Source organism: Symphalangus syndactylus, chromosome 3 (genome assembly GCF_028878055.3).
Source record: "Symphalangus syndactylus isolate Jambi chromosome 3, NHGRI_mSymSyn1-v2.1_pri, whole genome shotgun sequence".
Taxonomy (NCBI): Eukaryota; Metazoa; Chordata; class Mammalia; order Primates; family Hylobatidae; genus Symphalangus; species Symphalangus syndactylus.
Genome location: NC_072425.2, coordinates 151,254,829 through 151,278,707, shown reverse-complemented (window position 1 = coordinate 151,278,707; position 23,879 = coordinate 151,254,829). Strand labels below are relative to the sequence as shown.

Below are 23,879 nucleotides of genomic sequence, written 5' to 3'. Positions count from 1 at the left end.
TCATTATTCCTAGTTTACTGAGTGTTTCATTATGAAAGGCTGCTGGATTTTGTCCTTTGCTTTTCTGCACTCGTGAAGTGATCATGTGGTTTTTGCTTCTTATTCTAATATAGTATATTACATTGGTTGATTTTCACATATTAAACCAATTTTGTATGACCTTGGTCACGGTGTATAATCCTTTTTATATGTTGTCAGAGTGTTTGCTGATATTTTGTTGAAGATTTTTCTGTCTATATTCATAAGGGATATTCTTTTTTTGAGATTTTTTTTCTGGTTTGGGTACCTGGGTATCTTGGTAATACCATTCTTGTAGAATAAGTTACATAGTATTCCCCCTTCTCTTGTGTAGTGTGGAAGATTTTGGGTTTTCTTTTTTCTGCAGATGTTTGGTAGAACCCACTAGTGAAGTCATCTGGGCCTGGAGTTTTTTGTAGAATTTCTAGTGATCTCCTCTCATGCCTGATGTTGGTGATTTGTATTTTGTTTTCTCTTGATCAGTCTAGATCGAGATTTATTCATTTTACTGTTCATTTTGGAGGACCCCTTTTGATGTCATTAATTAAACTCCGTTGTTTGTCCCGTCTTGTTTCGTTGATTTCCGGTCTTATGGCTGTGATTTCCTTTCTTCTTACTTTGGGTTTAATTTGCTCTTATTCTGACTTTTTAAGGTAGATGCTTAGATCTTTGTTCTCACATTTGTTTCTAATACAAGTATTTAATACTATAAATGTCCCTCCAGGTACAGTTTCATCTGCATCCCACAAATTTTGATGATATGTTTTTACTGTTGTGCAGGCCAAAGTGATTTTCTAATTTTTCTTGTCATTACTTACATCTCTGAGTTGTTTAGTAAATTTAGTTTATTTTCCAAATATTTGAACTTTCCTGAAATCTTATTGTAACTGAGTTTTAATTGGTGGGATCAGAGAACATACTTCATATGATTATGATACTTTTAAATTATTTAGTTGTGCTTTTTTTTTTTAATAGACCTAGAGTCTAATTTGGTGAATCTTCCATTTACACTTTAACAGAATGTGTACCTTGCCTCTGTTGGATCTAGTATTCTGTAAATGTCAGTTAGGTCAAGTTAGTTGCAAATGTTATTCAAGACTTACATATGCTTCCTGATGTTCTGTTTATTTGTTCTATCTGTTCTTGAGAGAGGAATGTTGGAATCTCTAAGAATAATTATCAGTTTATCTATTTCTCCTTTTAGTTCTTTTAACTTAAGATATTGTGAAAGTCTGACAGATATGAATGTATTTATGATTGTCATGTCTACCTGATGGATTGGTCCTTTTAGTATTATGTTATGTCCTTGTTTGTCTGGTTATATTCCTTGTCTTGAAGTCTACTTTGTCTAATATTAAGATAGCCACTATAGTTATCTTAAGATTTGTCCTTGGTTGGTACATCATTTCTCATGCTTTCATTTATAACCTATCCATATGTTTATATTTAAAGGTTTTCTTGTAGACTGCCTGTCGTGTGGTCATGGTTTTTCTTTTTCTTTTTCTTTTTTTAAGAGAGACAGGGCCACACACGGTGGCTCACACCTGTAATCCCAGCACTTTGGGAGGCCGAGGCGGGCAGATCACTTGAAGTCAGGCATTTAAGACCAGCCTGGCCAACATGGTGAAACCCCGTCTCTACTAAAAATACAAAAATTAGCCGGACATGGTAACACATGCCTGTAATCCCAGTTACTCGGGAGGCTGAGGCAGGAGAATCGCTTGAACCCAGGCAGCAGAGGTTGCAGTGAGCTGAGATCATGCCCCTGAACTCTAGCCTGGGTGACAGAGTGAGACTGTCTCAGAAAAAAAAAGGAGAGATACAGGGTCTTACTCTGTCACCCAGGCTGGAGTGCAGTGGCAATCATAGCTCATTTTAACCTTGAACTCCTGGGCTCCTCAGCCTCCAGAATAGCTGGAACTACAAGTGTGAGTCACCATGACAGGCTAATTATTATTACTTTATTTTATTTTTGTAGAGACAGGGTCTCACTGTGTTGTTGCCCAGGCTGGTCTCAATCTCCTGGCCTCAAGCGATCCTCCTGCTTCAGCCTCCCAAAGGGCTGGGATTGTAAGCATGAGCCACCACGCCCAGTCCATTTGGTCATGCTTCTTTCTGACAACGTTTGCTTTTGTATCAGAATGTTTAAATTGTTTAGCTGATTACATTCAGAGTAATTATCAATATAGTTGGGTTTCTGCCATTTTTCTATTTATTTTCTATTTTTTTAAATCTGTATTTTGCTCAGTTTTTCCTCTTCCTGCCTTGTTTTGGATTTTGGTATTCCTTGTCTCTTTTGTTGTATTAGCTATACTCTTTTGCATGTATGCGTATGTTTTATGTGCTTGCTTTGTGTATGCAGTAGGCACTTCTCCCAGTTTATCTTCAGATAATATTCTCCCAATTTATATGTGATGTAAGAACAACCTTAAAACAGTGTATTTTCCTAGGTTGGGCGAGGTGGCTCATGCCTGTAATCCCAGCACTTTGGGAGGCTGCTGCTGGCAGATTGCTTGACGTCAGGAGTTCTAGACCAGCTGGCCAACATGGTGAAACCCATCTGTACCAAAAAAGAAAAAAAAAATACAAAAATTAGCCCGATGTGGTAACACATGCTACTCAAGAGGCTGAGGCAGGAGAACCACTTAAACCTAGGAGGTAGAGGTTGCAATGAGCCAAGATCCATGCCACTGTACTCCAGCCTGGGCGACAGAGCCAGCCTCCAGTGGAACACACACACACACACACACACACACACACACACACACACACACAGCAACAACAACAAAAAGTATATTTTCCTTTCGCCTCTCCTCTTTGTGTGTTATTTTTTCTACATGTTATAAAGCCTACATTTCATTAATGCTTCTTTATCTTTTATAGAATGTTTTAGAAACAAGATAAACAGCTTTTATATATGAAAGATTAATCTCATATAATTTTCCTTCTGCCTGGAGAACTTTTTATTTTTAAACATTTCTTTTAGTGCAGGTCTGCAAAGCCATAAACCCTCTCAGGTTTTGATTGTATGAAATATCTTTATTTCACCTTCAAGAATCTTTTTGCCGAATGTAAAATTCTGAGTTAACTTTTTTTTGCTTTTTGGTTGGATTGTCTATGCTCTGTTGTGATTTCCTCTGTGCTTCCTGTGATTGAGTTCATTGAGCTTCTTGGATCTGTGGACTTACAGTTTCAACAAACTTGGAAATTTTTCAGTGACTTTTTCTCCAAATGTTGTCTTCCTTCCCCTTTTTGGGGACTTCAGTCACTCCTGTGTTGACTGCACGATGTTCTCCCATGGGTCACTGAGTCTTTATTAGCCTTTTGGTTTCTACGCTCCTGTATCTTCAAGTTCACTTATCTTTGTTTCAGTAATAACCAAGCCACTATTAAGCCCATCTAGTGAATGTTTCTTTTTCAGATCAAGGGAGTTCTGTTTGCTTCTTTAAATTTCATTTCTCTCCTCATGATAAGGTTTTACTTTGAATTCTTGAGCTGCTTTAAGGTTGTTGTCAGCTGGTTCCATTATCTCTGTCATTTCCTGGGCTGTTTTTATTGACTGATTTTTATTATGGGGCACATTTTCCTGCTTTTTAGCACTCCTCGTAATTTTTTTACTGGATGCTGGACATTTGTTGTTGTTTTTTTCCCCCCTGTATTTTTTGTAAAGACAGGGTTTTGCTGTGTTGCCCAGACTGGTCTCAAACTCCTGGACTCAAGTGATCCGCCCACCTCAGCCTCCCAAAGTGTTGGGATTACAGACGTGAGCCACTGCCCTCAGCCAGGATGTTGGGCATTTGGAATGTTGTTGAGTGTCTGGATTTTGTTGTGTTCCTTTAAATACTATTGAAGTATGTTTTGATAGGCAGCTATTGGTGGATTAACTTGATCCTTTTGAGGCTTGTTTTAAAGCTTTATTAGGGCAGACGTAAAGTAGCCTTTACGCTATGTCGGGTTTAGCCCTACTGTTAAGGTGTGTTTGTTCTGAGGTCTCTACTGAATGCTCTAGGTGTTTAACAAGATCACTCCACTCTGGCTGGCCACAACTCAAATGTATCTGAGCCTTGTGTGAGTTGTGAAAACAATTCATCTTCTTACTCCTTGGAAATACTTCTTTGCTCTCTGTCTTAGAATTTTACCCTGTGCGTGCGTAGCTTATGTTCAGCCCTGGGCCGATTTCTAGAACTCTGTTTCTGTGTAGCTTCTTCTGTTCTATACATTCCATCTACCCTGTCTCTCTAACTCTGCTTTTTCAACATAGTAAGACCGTTATAATTTGTGTGGATTTACCATTTCTCTGCTGTTGTGCAGAAATTCCCTCGGGATACAATACTGGGGCGACTTGAGGGTTTACCTCGTTGTTTCCCTTTTTCTTATGCTGCCTGGTGCCCAGGGTCTTAAAATGGTTATTTTATAAACTTTTGCCCAGTTTTCTAGTCATTTACAAGTGTAAAGCCAGTTCCTCTGTCCTGGCCAGATTTGGAAATCTTGTTATTTATCTCTGATGCGGCGCTGTTTCCTCTGCCAAGGCTGACGTTGGAAATGGTGCTCTTGCTACAAGTTCATTGTTATTCACAGTCATGAAACGCCTGTGTGTTGCTTTGTAACGTTTCATCTGATGTTATAGACGTATTTCAAGACAATTAAATCTAACCTGCTTACTCTTTATTCCTCATGAATAGGCAGTGTAGCCAATCAAGTATTCCACCCAGTGATGTTTGACAAATGCATTCAGACTCTAAAGAAGAGCTGGCCCCAGGAATCCAACTTGAATCGGAAAAGAAAGAAAGAACAGCCTAAGAGCTCTCAGGCTAACCCCGGGAGGCACAGAAAAAGGGGAAGGCCACCCAGGAAAGAAGATATTGAGGTAAGAAGTCAGTCGAGTAACGAAACATATATACCAACACACGATTTGCTTTATTTAAGGATTGACTTTATACTAAACATGGTTTCAGGCATCATGATTATAGGCAAATGGTCCTAAACCATCATAAGCTATCCAATACTGCTTTGTCTCTTGGGCTTCATATAATTTTTCTTTCTTACTTACTTTCTTTCTTTTTTCTTTTTCTTTTTGAGACAGAGTCTTGCTGTGTCGCCCAGGTTGGAGTACAGTGGTGCAGTCTCAGCTCACTACAACCTCCACCTCATGGGTTCAAGTGATTCTCCTGCTGCAGCCTCCCGAGTAGCTGGGGCTACAGGCGTGCACCACCACACCCAGCCAATTGTTGCATTTTTTTGTAGAGATGGGGTTTCACCATGTTGGCCAGGCTGGTCTTGAACTCCTGGCCTCAAGTGATCCACTCACCTTGGCCTCCCGCTGGGGTTAACAGGCATGAGCCACAACACCCAGCCTAATTCCATATTCTTATGTGACACGGTAGAATGATAGAAGTTCATAGACAGCAAAAAATCTGAAAAAAAGGATTCCTCATTGACACAAAACTAGAAACTACTGTGGCGGTCGTCTAGTCCAGTGATTTACTGCTGTGGCCAAGGAGACCTAGAACAGTCATGCGACCTGGTCGAAGTCATATCACCTCAACGTCAGCTCCTGCCTGGAGTTTATCTGGGCTCGGTTTGGGTAAATTGAAAACCATGGAACCAAATGTTTGGCATTCATTACAGTCACCTGTACATTTCTTCATAATCTAGATGGATGAAATTATAGAAGAACAAGAAGATGAGAACATTTGTTTTTCTGCCCGGGACCTTTCTCAAATTCGAAATGCCATCTTTCACCTTTTAAAGAATTTTTTAAGGCTTCTGCCAAAGTTTTCCTTGAAAGAAAAGCCACAATGTGTACAGAATTGTATAGAGGTAAGTGAAAATTCCAGGAACCTTAGGGCAACTTCAAAGGGTGTAGACTATGGCTAATACTTGATGAGCAGAAAAAATCAGGCCTTTTCTTCATATCTGTTTTCTAGGTCTTTGTTTCATTAACTAATTTTGAGCCAGTTCTTCATGAATGTCATGTTACACAAGCCAGGTGAGCCATTAAATCTTCCAGTGCTACAATTTAAGTATAGTGTACTAATTGTTGCTCCAGCAGAAATGGAAATGCCATTTTGTCCTAATTGGCACACAGGTAGAATTTATTCATTTAAACATGGCTTGTAGGACTAAGAAATATTCCAAGTAAAATCATATCCATTAACTAATATTTTGTCTTTTTTTTTTAGAGACCTTAACCAAGCAAAATACATACCAGAACTGGCTTATTATGGATTGTATTTGCTGTGCTCTCCCGTTCATGGAGAAGGAGATAAGGTAAAGGAGATGAGAACCTAATTTGGTTACCAGTTGAATCGAAGGCACACGAACCATAAGATGGAAATATGTTAAAAGCATTTGATATAATGCCATTTCAATTTACTAGCTCATTTTCATGACTTTATATTATTTGCATAATAAAAAGTATCACTATTTCTATTTGCTCTCTGTTCTTTATTGCCAACTTTATATCAGAATACTTGGTGCCTGCAGCAAATTATTGTTAGGCTCTAGTTAGAAAAAATGGGTTCTGCTGTGAATAAAATGGGAGGAACAGATAAGCTGCTGAACAGTTACTTCTACAGCAACAGATAAGCTGCTGAACAGTTACTTCTATAGGAATATTTCCCAAATTATTTTAAAAAGTAGAATAGTCAGAGAATTTTCAAGTTTCCCTTGGCAATTCATGTGTGCTTCAGTATTTCTATTAGTAGTTGTATTATTTTTGTTGATATTCTACAGAAATTTTGTAGGTTGTCATCCGTGGTTAGCATAGATAACTGGGTTTTGCCTCTAAGTTACCTGAACGTTATCACTACTATAAACTTTGGAGTTAGTTGCGCATTATGGTATTACTAAACTTAGATATCTTAAATAAAACAATAAGATTTTGCAAAAAATGTGTTGGACCAAGGTCATGTGGCTTTTGGTATCTGTGCTGCATTAACTTGCAGAGGCAGTAACGTGGTTAAGAAGATGTTTTTGGGAATACTTGGGAATACTTTGAATTCTGACTCCACCACTTACTAGCTATGGGTTCTTGAATGAGTCATTCACCCTTGCTAAATTGTTAAATTTCACTTGTGGACAAAAAGGACCAAAGTCTTACCTTCCTTATCGATTTGTCACAGGATTAAATGAATTTGAGCATGCCACATGCCGAGCACAATGCCTGTTGTTTAGAAACATTCGGTATTTTATAAGTTTTATATCTTTATCAGTTCTGTGTGCTTGAAATATGAATGTGATAACATTTATAGTAATGTTTTTAATTCGCATGCCCTTTTAAATATTTTAAACAGTAACATAGGTGGGAAAATTCATCCCTTTAGGTCTACTGTGTCTGTAAAGATGGTTTTTTTTTTTTTTTTTTGAGACGCAGTCTCGCTCTGTCACCAGGCTAGAGTGCAGTGGCACGATCTCGGTTCACTGCAACCTCGGCCTCCCGAGTTCAAGCGATTCTCCTGCCTCAGTCCCCCCTAGTGGCTGGGACTACAGGTGCGCACCACCACGCCCAGCTAAGTTTTGTATTTTTAGAGATGGGGTTTCACCATGTTGGCCAGGATGGTCTTGATCTCTTGACCTCGTGGTCCACCCTCCTCGGTTTCCCAAAGTGCTGGAATTACAGGCGTGAGCCACCGCACCTGGCCGGTATTTTTTTTTTAATTGTGAAAGTATTGACTTGATGTCAAGCAATGTTGGTTTTTAGCCTTATCTTTAATTATTTGATCTTGGACAGCTCACCTTTGGAGCTTTTTTTAATTATCTGTGAAGTGGAAATTATACATGTCCTGCAAAATTACATCATGGAATTGTTGTAAGGTTTAAAATTAAATGTATATTTATATATATAGTAAAATCTAGCTATGTAGATGAAAGTGCTTAATGCAATACCTACCACTTGGTTTTCAGTAAATGTTTTACTTATTGGATGAATAAATTAATTAGTGACTATGTTATAAGAGATAATATGTTGGAAAGTGCTTTGTAAACTGGAGGCACAGAGCAGGTGTAAAGAGTATCATTCTTCCCCTTTTAAATAAGGGAACATTAGTAGCATTCTTTGCCATTTGTAAATGACAGTTAATTCCCTATTTATCCTAAATTCTGGTTTATGATATGCAGAGGGTGGGGAGAGAAACTAGGTATTGTTTTTATCAGACATATTATCTATCAGCCATTCTTTCACACTGTTTACATTGTGCATTTATTGTATACCTGCTCATTGTTTAAGAAATATATCCCTAGTGTTCAGCCAGCAATTATGCCAACCTGACCTACCTTCAGATGGCTTGAAATGGTTTACTACAGTCTGCATCACTATGTCTGAGACCCTTGTGTTCTCTATCCGATCTTAAATTGAATTTTCTTTTCTCTTCTAGGTTATCAGTTGTGTTTTCCATCAAATGCTCAATGTAATATTAATGTTAGAAGTTGGTGAAGGATCCCATCGTGCCCCCCTTGCTGTTACCTCCCAAGTCATCAACTGTAGAAACCAGGCGGTCCAGTTTATCAGGTGAAGCACACAAATCATGAATTTTCACCCCGTCAGTCTCCCTCAGTACTCTGGGCCCTGCACTAAGATTTCTGATACATGTAGAGTTAAAATTTCTGGCCCGATGGTGGTTTTGGGGGTGAAAACCAAGCACTTCATAGCTAATGTGCTTTCCGTGTCTGGGTCTCTGTTGGTAGGCTCCCAGCTAGGGCGCTGTTAGAGATAGGAATCTGCAGAGCATGGGCCAGCGCCAGCCTCCAGCTTGTTTGCACTCAATCTGTGGGTCAGCCTCAGAGAGAGGATGGTGGCCTCTCCTCCTTTCCCTTGTCTGCTTCGCTGCAGCCCGTCCACCTCTTTCCCTTTTCTGTTGCTCTCTACTTTGCAGCTCTTTGCTTTTGTTCTTTGCCACTTTCTTCTTCTTTGCACTTTTCTATTCCTTTCCCTCTATAGAAATGACTTGAAGGAAAGGATTGAGTTGCTTTTTACCTCCGTAGTAATAATTGTTAGACTACTTTTCCCCTCATGGGTCACTCAGCTTCACTTAAAAGCTCTCATGCCTCAGCTTCATTGGCAAGGACATGTTTGCTGCGTCATTGGCTTTTCCTTCCCTCCTTCACTAATTTTTGGCATGCAGCATGGAGGTGGTGCCGAGACATGGTATGTATGTGCCAGTGTGTGCGTGCCTTAGGTGTGCACAGTATGCAGTTTAGTTGGAGACATGGGGTATGGATGACGTCATCTGGTGACTAAGCAAATGTCTCTCACTAAGGACTTTTTAAAACATTAAGTAACTAAAATGTTTTAAGTGAAAACACTATCATTTTGTTTTTTCCATGAGAGTTTCCCATATGCCAGTTGCAATAGTCTTCATAACATCACTAAAAATGGATCAAGTCTGGGCATTGTAGAAATTTCTTCTTGAGGCCGGGCATGGTGGCTCATGCCTGTAATCCCAGCACTTTGGGAGGCCGAGGTGGGCGGATCACCTGAGGTCAGGAGTTGAAGACCAGCCTGGCCAACATGGTGAAACCCTGTCTCTACTAAAAAATACAGAAACTAGGCGTGGTGGCAGACACCTGTAATCCCAGCTACTCAGGAGGCTGAGGCAGGAGAAACTCTTGAACCCGGTAGGGGAAGTTGCAGTGAGCTGGGATCATACCATTGCACTCCAGCCTGAGCGACAAGAGCAAAACTCCATCTCCAAAAAAACAAAAAAAGAAATTTCCTATTGGGTTAAAGTTTGGAGAAGTAATGTTACTAATGCATTTCACTGAGCTACCATGAGGTGCTACTGTGTCTTAGTCAATTTTTATATTTATCCCCAAAGGATATATTTTACATCTTAATATGAAATTTAGTAAGTAGTCAAAAGAATTGTATGAAGATTACATTTTTGTTCTTACCTGATGACTTAGCTACTCTGCAGCAGCTCTCAAAACTGCACGGGAACTACTTAACAGTTTTCTACGATGACATTTTATGTCTTCACTCTTCATTCTACTGAAACCACTCTTACAGTGTGAGGGTAGAGTGTTTTAATAACTAGGATTTCTAAATATAGGAGTAGTGGTTTTTGAGGACAGTCACTGACTGTATTGTGAACAGTAGATGTGTTTTTCTTTTACAAAGCGCCCTTGTGGATGAATTAAAGGAGAGTATATTCCCAGTCGTCCGTATCTTACTGCAGCACATCTGTGCCAAGGTACCGTTTGCCTTAGTAATATTAATAACATGGAAGTATATCACGTGTGAAGATAAATGTGTGTGTGTGTCGGTGGGGGAGGTATGTGTTTCTTGGGAATGAGTCTGCATTGTTACTTAAAGTGGTTTTATTTAATGTTCACTAGATGGTCCCCTAGACAAAAGTGTTCTATAAAAAACAAAATTAAAAAACCAAAAAAAACTTTATTTTGGAAAAATGTTGAACATACACAGAGAAACAGGGAAAATAGGATGGTGAACTACCACATACCCATCACCGACTTCCACAGTTTTGTGTCACTTAAACCCCTACCCCACATCCCCCAACATGTGTATACTGGATTGTGTTTTGAAGCAAATTCCATCATATCCTTTCACAGTAATTCTGTAATATTATCAAACATCCAGTGTTCAAATTTCCATGATGACCTCTTACATTTTTATAACCATTTAGACAAATGATTCTTAATTTGAACCTTATGAAACCTGGGGATCTAAAAACTCTCTGAAATTGTATACTAAATTTGTATGTGCATTTTTCTGGAGAGATGGTTTATAGATTTCCTTTAGATTAGTTTTCAGGGGTTCTAAAACCTAAAATTTATTAGTCATTTACCTAACATTTAAAGGTCATTGAACTAGTTGTACTCACCGATTTTCAACTTGTATTACAAAATATGTTTCAGCCATCCTGCGGGTGGATATTGGTTGGTCAACTTCTGTTTTTGCTTTTCAGGTGGTAGATAAATCAGAGTATCGTACTTTTGCAGCCCAGTCCCTAGTCCAGCTGCTCAGTAAACTTCCTTGTGGGGAGTACGCTATGTTCATTGCCTGGCTTTACAAATACTCCCGAAGTTCCAAGGTGAGATAGCTCTGCATAAAACCTTGGGTCCTTTTTAAACTCTTTTTAAAAGGGTCTCTTTTTCTAGGTCTGAATGAGGAGGGTTCTTTGGTTCTTAACTCCCATCTGATGGCAATTCTTATGATCTTGCTTTACCAGATCCCACACCGGGTTTTTACTCTTGATGTTGTCTTAGCTCTGTTAGAACTGCCTGAAAGAGAGGTGGATAACACCCTCTCCTTGGAGCATCAGAAGTTCTTAAAGCATAAGTTCCTGGTGCAGGAAATTATGTTTGATCGTTGCTTAGACAAGGCACCTACTGTCCGCAGCAAGGCACTGTCCAGCTTTGCACACTGTCTGGAGTTGACTGTTACCAATGCGTCAGAGAGTATTCTGGAGCTCCTGATTAACAGTGAGTATGGCGACTGTTGGGACAGGAAACCGGTCTTGTGCTCCTTGAGAAATAGACTGCAAGGGAATCATTCTTTTCTGTGGCAAAAGTAATAGGTATGGCATGATCTATTTTTACTCTCAAAACCATGTTTAGTATATTTTCTTGCCAAATAACTTTTTAAATAGGCAAGCCTGATACATTCACAAGGCCTTTTAAAAGTATTTCAGATATTCATATCTGAGAGGTGACATTGGTGGCTACCTTTACGGTTGCTTTGCATTGGTGGGCATTGGTCGTATTAGGATGAATCTCCATTTCAGTGCATACCCAAGGAGAATGTTACCAGTTGTCAGCAATTTAGAATCTGTCTGCCTTGTCTTTGAGCCTAATTATCTTGATTTTAATTCCTCTGTGGATAGTTACTCAGTTTATGATGCTGACTCCTTCCTTCTTCTCTTTCTTATTGTTTTTAGGTCCTACGTTTTCAGTAATAGAGGGTCACCCTGGTACCTTACTGAGAAATTCATCAGGTAGTGGATCAATACAGTTTCAAATATTGAATGATTATCTTTTAAAAATTTGTGGAATATTTAAAATGTTTTTCTTACCTCCTTATTTACCTGCTTTAACAGAGTACTTTTTTCAGAGAAGTTGAAATTCATTTCAGTAATAACGTTGTAACTTAAATGAGTAATGTGCCCTGCTAATGTTATTAAAAGTATAACACATTTTTAACTGTGTTATTAAAAGTATAACACATTTTTAGCTTAATGACTGTAATTTTTTTTAAAGCTTTTTTAAATTTTTGTTTTTAATTTTTTTAAATCTTTTTTTTTAAAGCTTTTTCCTGCCAAAGGCAGACATCTAACCGTTCCGAACCCTCAGGGGAGATCAACATAGACAGCAGTGGTGAAACAGTTGGATCTGGAGGTATGTCAGATTTTATCACTGTCAGATAGGTAATGCTGCTGGATTTCAGACAACCGTAAGTAGAGTCTAAAACCTTGGATTTTTTTTTTTTTTTTTTTCTGATTTATTCACCCCTAAGAGTTGAAACAGCTGGCTGGGCGTGGTGACTCATGCCTGTAATCCCATAATCCCAGCACTTTCGGAGGCTGAGGCCGGCAGATCACTTGAGCCCAGGAGTTCAAGACCAGCCTAGGCAACACAGCAAGACCCCATCTCTTAAAAAAATATATAAAAATTAGCTGGACATGGTGGTGTGCACCTGTGGTCCCAGCTACTCAGGAGGCTGAGGTGGGAGGATGGCTTGAGTCTAGGAGTTCCAGGCTACAGTGAGCTGTGATCATACCACTGTACTCCAGCCTGGGCGACAGTCTAATTAAAAAATGAAAATAACACTGCAGGGCAGTCTGCTTTTTTGTACCAACTTAGTTACTAAATAGCTGCATGATCTAGGGTGTGCCTGTCGTTTTCCAGTTGTAACACCAGACGACTGTTGGGAAAGTCTGCAGAAACAACATTTAGGAAAGTGATTTAAAGAGAGAGAGAGACAGATAAGAGAGAGAAAGAGCATGTACGTAGAGGATTAACTACATCATTGGGTTTATTAATTTATTCAATAATCCTTGATCTGGTCCTTCCCAATGCGTTCCAGGCATTGGAGATGCACAAGTCTGTGAGACAGAGCTCCATCTCTTAAGGAGCAGTGGAGAGACAGGTGCTTGTGCACAGACGTATTCTCATATATACACTTGTACACACACATGTATGCAGAACACTGAGGTAGGTGCCGAGATGCACAGAAAGCGCCCTGAGGATGATTACATTACTGCTTTTATTATTCAGCCTAGAAGGTCAGCGTGAAATAGGTTCGGGAGGCTAGATATTAGCATGTATTACTCAAATTCAGAGCAATAACTGCATTTATAATAAACAGGTTTTCTAAATGTTGTAGGAAAATGTACTCTGGAAAAATGCTGAATGTTTGTGTTGGCGCCAGACTTCGTCTAAACAGGTTATGGATTTACTGTGGCACAGACTTTTTCAAGCAATATCAAGTTGAGGTGATTTAATGATGCTTAAAAATTATGAAAGTTCGGGGACGCAAAGAGCCCATGTTTCCAGTATATTGTTCATAAGCTGAAAGGACATATATTGGCATTAATTGTACATTAAAAATTTTGTATAGTCACTTAGATGCCATGCACTTTGCTCTCTTTGCTTTTTTTTAATTAAGGTAGAGTTCACACACCATAAAATTCACCATTTAAAGTGTATAATTTAGTTGTTTTAGTATAGTCACAAGATTGTACAGACTCATTCCAGAACATTTCATCAGCTGAAAAATAAACCCATAGCCATTAGCAGTCACTCCCCATGCCCCCTTCCTCCTACCACTGGCAACCACTAATTTTCTTTCCTTATAAAATTGCCTATTCTGGGCCAGGCACAGTGACTCACACCAGTAATTCTGGCACATTAGGAGGCCGGGACGGGAAGATCACGAGGTCAGGAGATCGAGACCATCCTGGGGAACATGGTGAAACCCCATCTCTACTAAAATACAAAAAAATTAGCTGGGCGTGGTGGCACACGCCTGTAGTCCCAGCTACGCAGGAAGCTGAGGCAGGAGAATTGCTTGAACCCAGGAGGTGGAGGTTGCAGTGAGCCGAGATTGCGCCACTGCACTCCAGCCTGTCAACAGAGCAAGACTCAGTCAAAAGAGAAAAAAAAAAAAAAATTGCCTATTCTGGACATTCCACATAAATGCACTCATGTACTATGTTGTCTTTTGTGTCTGAGTTCTTTCACCTATAGCATGTTTTCAAGGCTCATTCATGTTATAGCATCTATCAGTACTTCATTCCTTTTTGTGCTAAGTAATAGTCAATTATAAGGATACACCACATTTTGTTTATCCATTCATCAGTTGATGAACATTTGGGTTGTTTTCACTTTTTGGCTATTGTGACTAATGCTGCTGTAAGTATTCTTGTATGAGTTTCTGTATAGATGTGTGGTTTCATTCCCTTTGAGTGTATACCTAGGAGTAGAACTGCTGGGTCATATGGTAACTCTATATTCAACATTTTGAGGAACCACCAAACTTTTTCAAAGTGGCCACACCATTTTACAATCCTGCTAGCAACGTATGATAATCCTATTTCTCTGCATTCCTACCAACACTTGCCATGTCTTTTTTTATTTTAGCCATCTTTGTGGGTATGAAGTGGTATCTACTTGTGGTTTTGATTTACATTTCCCTAATGGCTAATGATGTTGAGTAAATTTTCATAGGCTTATTGGCCATATAAATATGTTTTCTTTGGAGAAATGTCTATTCAAGCTCTTTGTCCATTTTTTAATTGGGTTATCTTTTATTTTTGAGTTGAAAGAGTTATTTTTATATATATACACCTTATCAGATAATGTGATTTTTTAAAGACTTGTCCCATTCTGTGGGTTATCTTTTCAAATGGTATTCTATGAGGCACAAAACATTTTAATTTTGATGCGGTCCAATTTATCTTTTTCTTCTTTTACTCGTGCTTTTGGTAGCACACAGCTCAGAAATCACTGTGTAATCCAAAGTCACAATGCTTTTATAGTTTTAGCTCTCACATTGAGGTCTTTGATCAATTTTCGCATATGGTGTGATATAGGGGGTCCAGCTTCACTCCTTTGCCTGTGACTATCCAGTTGACATAGCACTGTTTCTTTCAGCCTGTTCCTTCACCTGTGTCTTGGCAGCCTTGTAAAAAAATCACTTGGCTGACTTGTATAAGCTCATGAGCTTATTTGTGTGCTCTATATTCTCTATTAATGGAATTTTATTTCATTAATCTATATGTCTGTCTTCATGTTCCACATTGTGTTGATTGCTGTTGTGTTCTAGCGTAGGAGAGGGGAAATAACTTTTTCTTCAGTCCTCATGAGTTCTTCCTTGGGATGGATCCCCGTAACAAGACAAACAAGTTTATTAACGTGTCTAGTGAGTGTTAAGGGGGAGAGATCTCAATGTAAAGTAACTGAGGGCTTAGAACTCCACTTACATAACACAAAACACCATACCCAAAAAATGCTGGCAGCACAGTACACTGGAGACTCTCTGTTGTCCCCTTTTGATGGTGTGGTTGACGGGGAGCTACTCTCGCTGCCCAGAATCGTGAGAGTGTATCATCCTGCATGTCACTAGCTGGGAAGTGAGCAGAATTCAAAACTCAAAGTATGGTTTGAATGTGCATCGCTGTCACCTTATTGCAAAATCAGAAAATCCTAAGTCAGGGACTGCCTGTATGTGGGAAGAAAATAATGGAGTGAGTTTTGTGAATTGCTCTGGGCTGATAAGGGTCTAGAGACCCTGTGAGTAAAGGAGAATTTATATACTGCCCATAGGAAGAAAAGGGAAAGGATAGACAGAGCTTTTTCTCTGTTTGCTGCTGCTTTTTAATTGTATGCTTTAATTGTCTTGCCAGAAATAATTTTTATGTCAGAGTCATATTTTGGCATTAACATAGTGTCCTGTGATGGTCAGTTTTAAATCAGGAAGTGTGAGTTCTCCTCCTGTCCCTTTGTTCTTTTTTAAAATTAGTTTGGTTATTCTGGGTCCCTTGTATTTCCATATGAATTTTAAGATCAATTGCCAATTTCTGCAAGAAAAAAAAAGCCATCTTGGATTTTGATAGGGATTGATCTGTACATCAGTTTGGGGAGTGTTGCCATGTTCGTTTGTTAATTCCTCTAATCGATGGAACACCAGATGTCTTTTTATTTCTTTAGGTCTTTAATTTGTTACAGTGATGTTTTGTAGTTTTCAGTGAACAATTGTTGCTCTTTAAATTTTGTCCTAAGTGTTTTTATTCTTTTCAGTAGTATTGCAAATTAAATTGCTCTCTTAATTTCATTTCTGAATTGTTCATTGCCAGTTTTTACATATTATTTTTGATAATTGATCTTCTGCAACCTTGCCAAACTCATTACAAGCTCTAATGATTGTTTTGTGGATTCCTTAGGATTTTCTTGATGTAAGAACAAGTCATCTGTAAATAGAGGTAGTTCTACTTCTTCCTTTCCAATCTGGGTATCTTTCATTTCTTTTTCTTGCCTATTTGTTGACAAGAGTCAAGCTCTGTAAAATATTTGAAGACATGTATTCCGAGCCAAATGCGAGTAACCATGGCCCGTGACACAGCCCTCAGGAGGTCCTGAGAACACGTGCCCAAGGTGGTTGGCTGCAGCTTGGTTTTATACACTTTAGGGAGGCGTCAGACATCAGTCAAATACATTTAATAGATACATTGGTTTGGTCCCAAAAGGCAGCACAAGGTGGGGAGGGTTTCAGCTGATAGGTAGATTTTAAATTTTTCTTGTTGACAATTGGTTGAGTTTATCTAAAGAACTGGGTTCAACAGGAAAGAATGTCTGGGTTAAGATAAAGGATGGTGGAGGCTAAAGTTCATTACTACAGAGGAAGCCTTCAGATAGTAGGCTTCAGAGAGAATAGATAATAAATGTTTCTTATCAGACTTAAAGTCTGTGTTCCTGGAGGGTGTAATGAGGCATGTCTGACCCCCACGTCCCGTCCTGGCCTGAACCAGCCTTCAGGTTAAATTTTAGAGTGCTCTGGCTAAGGAGGACGTCCATTCCAATGGTTGGAGAGCCTTAGAATTTTATTTTTGGTTTACAGTCTGTGGAATGATGTTGAAAAGAAGTCAAAGAGCAGACTTCTTTGTCTTTTTTCTTTACTTAGGGGAAAACTTTTGGTCTTCACCGCTGAGTACGATGTTAGCTGTGAGGTTTTTAAGATGGCTTTCATCAATATGAGGAAGTTTTCTTCCATTTCAGGTTTGCTGAGTTTTTATCATGGAAAGGTGCTGGAATTTGCAGATACTTCTCTGCATCTGTTTTGAGATGATTGTGTGGTTTTCTTTGTTCTGTTACCATGCTGTAATTTACATTGATTGATTTTTCACAGGTTGATGATATTTCATTCCTGGGATAAATCCCAAGCATGGTTGTATCTTGCTGGATTTGGTTTGCTGGTATTTTGTTGAGAATTTTGATGTCATATTCATAAGGAATATTGATCTGTTGTTGTATTAAGCCCTTCTTGCATTGCTATAAAGAAATAACGTGGCCAGGCATGGTGGCTCATGCTTGTAATCCCAGCACTTTGAGAGGCCAAGGCGGGTGGATTACTTGAGGTCAGGAGTTGGAGACCAGCCTGGCCAACATGGTGAAACCCCATCTCTACCCAAAATACAAAAATTAGCTGGGCATGGTGGTGGGTGCCTGTAATCCCAGCTACTTAGGAGGCTGAGGCAGGAGAATCACTTGAACCCGGGAGGTAGAGGTTGCAGTGAGCCAAGATCACGCCACTGCACTCTATCCTGGGCAGCAGAGTGAGACTCTGCCTCAAAAAAAAAAAAAAAAAAAGATGTGAGACTGGGTAATTTATCAGAAAAGAGATTTAATTGGTTCATGGCTCTGCAGGCTGTACAGGAAGTACAGCACTGGCATCTGTTTCTGGGGAGGCCTTAGGAAGCTTAGAATCATGGCAGAAGGCCAAAAGGGAACAGGCGTTTCACATGGTAGGAGCAGGAGAAAGAGAGAGAGTCAGGGGGAAGGTGCCACACACTTTTAAATGGCCACATCTCACAAGAACTCACTCATTATTGCTGTCATGAAGACAGCACCAAGCTGCGAGGGATCTGCCCCAGTGATCCAAACACCCCTCCCAGGCCCCACCTCCAGCACTGGGTGTTACAATTCAACATGAGGTTTGGGTGGGGACAAATACTCAAACTGTATCAGTTGTTTTCTTGAGATGTTTTGATTTTGCTATCAGGGTAGTACTCGCCTAAGACGAGCTGGGAAGTGTATTCTTTTCTATGTTTTGAAAGAGTTCATGAAGCATTGTTCATTTTTGCTTTAACATTTGTTAGAATTCTCCAGTAAAAGTGTCTGGTCCTTAGGGAGGTGTGTGTGTGTGTGTAAAGTTTTTTTGATTACTAATTTAGTTTCTTTTTTTTCTTTTTCTTTTTTTTTTTTTTTTTTTTTTTTCTTTTGAGACGGAGTTTCGCTGTTGTTGTCCAGGCTGGAGTGCAATGGCACAGTCTTGGCTCGCTGCAACCTCCGCCTCCCGGCTCAAGCAAATCTCCTGCCTCAGCCTCCCAAGTAGCTGGGATTACAGGCACCCACCCCCACACCCAGCAAATTGTTTTGTATTTTTTGTAGAGGTAGGGTTTCAACATGTTGGTCAGGCTGGTCTTGAACTCCTGACCTCAGGTGATCCGCCCACCTCGGCCTCCCAAAGAGCTGGCATTACAGGCGTGAGCCACGGCGCCCAGCCACTAATTTAGTTTCTTTACTCGTTACAGGTATATTCAGATTTTCTATTTCTGTTTGACTCAGTTTCTGTAGTTTGTGTCTTTCTAAAATTTGTCATTCTAAAAATTTGTTTATTTTATGTAGGCTACTTAATTTGTTGGCATAAAATTGTTCATAGTATTCCTTTGTAATCCTTTTTACTTACGTAAGGCTAATAATAGTAATGTCCCTCCTTTCTTGATTTTAGCAATTTCAATTTTCTTTCTTATTTTCTTCGCCAGTCTAGCTAAAGGTGTATTCGTTTTGTTGATCTTATCAAAGAACCTACTTTTAGTTTCATCGATTTTTCTCTATTGTTTTCCATCTTTTATTTTTTAAGCTGCCTTCTTATATATAAGCAGTTCCCGAAGTGTGTTTTGGGAGCCCTCAGGGGTCCTTGAAGTAGAAATGAATGCGTGTTCATTTGCCTTCCACACTCTGATTTTCTCACCAAGGCATATTGGAGTTTTCCAGTGGTCCCATGACTTATCAAATTGCAACAGATTGCAGGTAGAAACAGAGATGAGAATCCTGTTTAATATAAGCCAGATGAGAGATAAGCTGGCTTATATTAAGCCAGACATTTTAAAGTTTGCAAAACTCTAAAACAGTGCCATTCTTTTTTTTTAGATGGGGTCTTGCTGTGTTGCCCAGGCTGGACTCGAACTCCTGGGCTCAGGTGATCCTCTGATCTCAGTCTCCCCAGTAGCTGGGATTATAGGCACATTCCACCACATCCAGCCTTTTCACTATTTTTTGTTTGTTTTGGAAAATATAGTTGTTTTTTATGAAAAAGTACTAACAGAACATATCTTGCTATTTTAAAATGAATTGGTAAATATTTTTACAATTCTCAGTTTAAATTTCTGATTCGTATTAAAAGATATAATCTCTTTAGGGTCCTCAGTAATTTTTAAGAATATAAAGAAGCCTCAAGGCTGGGCATGGTAGCTGACTCCTATAATTTCACTGCTTTGGGAGGCTGAGGTGGGAGGATCACTTGAGGCTAGGAGTTCGAGACCAGCCTGAGCAACACAGAAAGATCCTGTCTCTACAAAAAAATTAAAAAAAAAAGATTAGCTCATGCCTGTATTCCTAGCTACATGGGAGGCTGAGGAGAGAGGATTACTTGAGCCCAGGAATTTGAGATTGCAGTGAGCTATGATTGTACCACTGTGCACCACCCTGGGCGACAGAATGAGACCCGTCTCTTATAAAAAAAATGCCTTCAAGTGAAACATTTTAAAGCTGCTGTTATATATTACCTCATCAAATCTTTAAAATAATCCTATGGGTTAGATACTCCTGTTTGTAGCTAAACAAAATGGAAGAGATAAGTAATTCATTCACAATTTTAGAGGTAGGGGTCGAGATTTAAAACCAAATTTTTAATATTCCAAAGTTTATATGCATTACAGTGAATATCTAATTATTCACATTTTCTTCTTTTTCCACACTCTAATTTCTTAGGATTTAAAACAAGCTAGTGAGTCTTTAAGATGAGTGTATTTTCTGGGTATTGTGTGGTGAAATGTTAACTGCTGTGTGACTTTTCTCCGGCTGTGATGACCCTTTGGTATTCCCTCTACAGAAAGATGTGTCATGGCAATGCTGAGAAAGAGGATCAGGGATGAGAAGACCAACGTTAGGAAGTCTGCGCTGCAGGTGCGAGTTTTCTCTGCACATTTTTTTTTTTTTAAGCACCAAAAACTTGGAAATGCAAAGGAATATCTTTTAAACTCCTAGGCCATATTCATTACTTAATTTGCTTTTCACTGAACTGTTAGTTGACCCTGATCCTGTTATATATGAATCATAGATGAACTGGAAGATTATTTATTTTTAAGCTTTCCTACAGGGTTTCTGATTTTTTTAAGAACCACAAATTTATATCCTTAATTTGTTTAGAATAGGGATTCTTAACCTAGGGACCATGGGTGGATTTTAGTAGGTTCATAAAATTGTTTGTAAATATTTGTTTATATAACATTTGTTTTTCTCTGAGAGACAATCGGATTCTGAAAAATGGGATGTTGTGAGGGGGAGGGTTGGATCCATGACCCCAAAATGTTAAGAACCACAAACTTAAAGGAAGTGTTCCTTTGTTAACAGTTTATCTTTCTGAGGTGATGCTATGCAGTTATCACTTCATGTTGCGTATATGCCTTCTAGGTATTAGTGAGTGTTTTGAAACACTGTGATGTCTCGGGCATGAAGGAAGACCTGTGGATTCTGCAGGACCAGTGTCGGGACCCTGCAGTGTCTGTCCGGAAGCAGGCCCTCCAGTCTCTTACTGAACTCCTTATGGTGAGAGACAGGACATTATATATGTAATGCATGGTATTTTACATTAAAAGTAATTCCACGCAGTAATTACCTGCTGCTAAATGTTAAGTTGACCTTTAAAAACTCTAAGTCCACTGCAGAACTGCACAACGTAAGGGAGGAGGTATCTTGGAATTATGTGTAATGGACTGTGCTTCCTATTAAACATAATTAGGAACTAATGCTAGAGAATGCCACTTGTTAGCCCTTTCTTCACTTTATTTTATTTATTTATTTTTTTTTTTGAGACAGAGTCCTGCTCTGTTTCTCAGGCTTGGAGTGCAATCGCACTATCTCAGCTCACTGCAACCTCTGCCTGTCAGGTTCAAGCAACTCTCCCACCTCAGCCTCCTGAGTAGCTGGGACTACAGGCAGGTGCTGCCATGCCTGGCTAATTTTTGTATTTTTAGTAGAGACAGGGTTTCACTATGTTGGCCAGGCTGGTCTTGAACTCCTGACCTCAGGTGACCCACCTGCCTCGGCCTCCCAAAGTGCTGGGATTACAGGTGTGACTGACTGCACCCGGCCCTTTTCTTCACTTTAAATCTCACACAGAAAAATAAAATTTAAGATTGATTTGGTTAAGCTAGAGGCCTAGATTAAATTTAGTCAATTGGGGCATAGATAGATGATACTGCCAAAAAAACAGACTCACAAGTACTATATTTAATTTACTTTTGTCAGCTAGTTAGCATTTTAGTCAAAGAATTTTAAAAGCTTGTTTATTTCTTTATTTCATGATAGAAGGCATTAAGCAATGCATATTTTGACTTTTTCTGTCAGCATCTATTCTAATTGCTCTTTGGGATATTTATTATTTGCTCTTGATTTTTAATGACCAAAAAAGTACTGATTTACTAGTAGCTACTAGTAAAATAGTGACTTTAATGTATGAGTTTAAAATTTTGGTTTGCACTGATTTACACTAAGCTGGCTTTGCTTTTGTATATTTTTTGAATTTTTTTTTTCACTCTATGGTCTATTTGCAGTTGAATGTGTGGTTATTTTTAACATCTCAAAATGTTGATCACAACTTCCCTGGCTTGTCTTTAGACCTTCTCATGCCATCATCTTTCACTCCTAAGGTTCAGCCTAGACGCGTGCAGATCCAGAAAGTTTGGCTGCGGGGGGTGGTCCCAGTGGTGATGGACTGTGAGAGCACTGTGCAGGAGAAGGCCCTGGAGTTCCTGGACCAGCTGCTGCTGCAGAACATTCGGCATCACAGTCATTTTCACTCTGGGGACGACAGCCAGGTCCTCGCCTGGGCACTTCTTACTCTCCTCACCACCGAAAGCCAGGAACTGAGGTAGGTTAACTGTATGACCTGTGTTCCCTATAGAAGAAGACCGTAAGACTTTGTATTAATAAATTTCTCCTACTGGTCCTTGAAAAATCAGCTTTCCAGATTACTTAGCTTATGTGAAGATTCAGTATTGGTCTCTTTTTCCTTGACTTGCTTCCAATCTCTTAGATATTTTTATCGACTGTAAGTTTGTGACACCTTTTTGGTCACTTCCTTTGCATCTGTCTGACCCTTTCCAGTTTCAGATTGGTGTCTTCATATATAATAGACAACACTGATGGAAACACATATTAATATCACCTTTCCCCAATACTGGTTATCATGAAGGATGACTTCCTGGCTCCTGCAAGTTAAACTGTTTTTAATACCTTATTGGATTAATTGACTTAACTAACGCTGCAGCCTTTTTCTCCTTTGATAACATTTATTGAACATATACTGTACAGTGAATATTGTATTTAGGAGTTAGGACCTGTGATAGAGGAATCATCATGCGGTAGAAAGAAAATAGATTTAGTATCAAAAAATAGCATTCTACAGCCTTGGCAAAAATCACTTTCTCTGAGCCTTAGTTTCCTGATTTGTAAGAGCAGCCAGTGTACTCTAGGGTCTCTTCATGTCTCTTTAGGTATTACAACTTTATGCCTGAAAAAATGTGTTCATTCAATAAAGGTTTTCTCAGTACAGGTTGAGCATCTGTAATCCAAAAATCTAAAATCCAAACATGCTCTGGAATCTGAAGCTTTTTGAATGTCACCATGATGCCACAAGTGGAAAATCTCACACCTGACCTCGTGAGATGGGTCACAGTCAGAATGCAGGCTCACAACATACAGTCTGTTCAGCATCCCCAAGCGAAAAATAAAATCACCTTCGGGCTGTGCATATAAGGTGTATATGAGACTTTGGTCCCATCCCCAAAATATCTCATTAAGTATATGCAAATATTCCAAAATCCAAAACACTTCTGGTCCCAAGCATTTCAGATAAGTGATACTCAACCTGTACCCACCCTATGCTTTCCTGAGATTTCTAGAAGTGAGAGATTTAGCCAATAATAGAGTCTACTGCTTTTTCACTTTTCTTAGATATACCTCCTTACGCACGCTCAATGTATTAATTCATGTTAATGTAATGAAAGGTAGTAGTCAGTCTTTGCAGAAAAGCAGGAGAGGCCTTCTACAGCTCCTGAGAAGCTGTTGGGAGGTTTTAAAATTTATTTTTCTTTATAAAAACTTTTGTATTGAAGTATAGCATGTCTAGAAAAGTACATAAACCATAAGGTCAGTAAATATCACAAAGAGAGTATACCTGTGTAACCACCATGCAGTCTCTGTTTATCATCGTAGGTGATAGCCACCTCTGCCCAAGTTGGGTAATACTTGAAAAGAAGTGGCCCAGAACTCACATGCTGCACATTTTCTGAAATTACTCTTGACTTCTGATTTCATGGCAACTCTTCTTATTTTCCAGTGTT

General features: G+C 39.2%; 1 protein-coding gene across 3 annotated transcripts in view; it reads left to right on the top strand.

The window, feature by feature from the left end:
- The window catches only part of NCAPD3 (non-SMC condensin II complex subunit D3), a 71,062-nt gene that overhangs the window by 9,120 nt on the left and 38,063 nt on the right, over nt 1–23,879 (top strand). For all 3 annotated transcript variants that reach the window (XM_055273827.2, XM_055273826.2, XM_055273825.2), the window contains exons 4-16: nt 4,701–4,885; nt 5,674–5,838; nt 5,946–6,007; nt 6,201–6,288; nt 8,394–8,527; nt 10,136–10,208; nt 10,944–11,069; nt 11,208–11,460; nt 11,916–11,972; nt 12,283–12,372; nt 20,366–20,439; nt 20,947–21,081; nt 22,185–22,405. In XM_055273827.2, the coding sequence (XP_055129802.1) occupies nt 4,701–4,885; nt 5,674–5,838; nt 5,946–6,007; nt 6,201–6,288; nt 8,394–8,527; nt 10,136–10,208; nt 10,944–11,069; nt 11,208–11,460; nt 11,916–11,972; nt 12,283–12,372; nt 20,366–20,439; nt 20,947–21,081; nt 22,185–22,405 (1,663 nt within the window). The remainder of the gene's footprint in view (nt 1–4,700; nt 4,886–5,673; nt 5,839–5,945; nt 6,008–6,200; nt 6,289–8,393; nt 8,528–10,135; nt 10,209–10,943; nt 11,070–11,207; nt 11,461–11,915; nt 11,973–12,282; nt 12,373–20,365; nt 20,440–20,946; nt 21,082–22,184; nt 22,406–23,879) is intronic.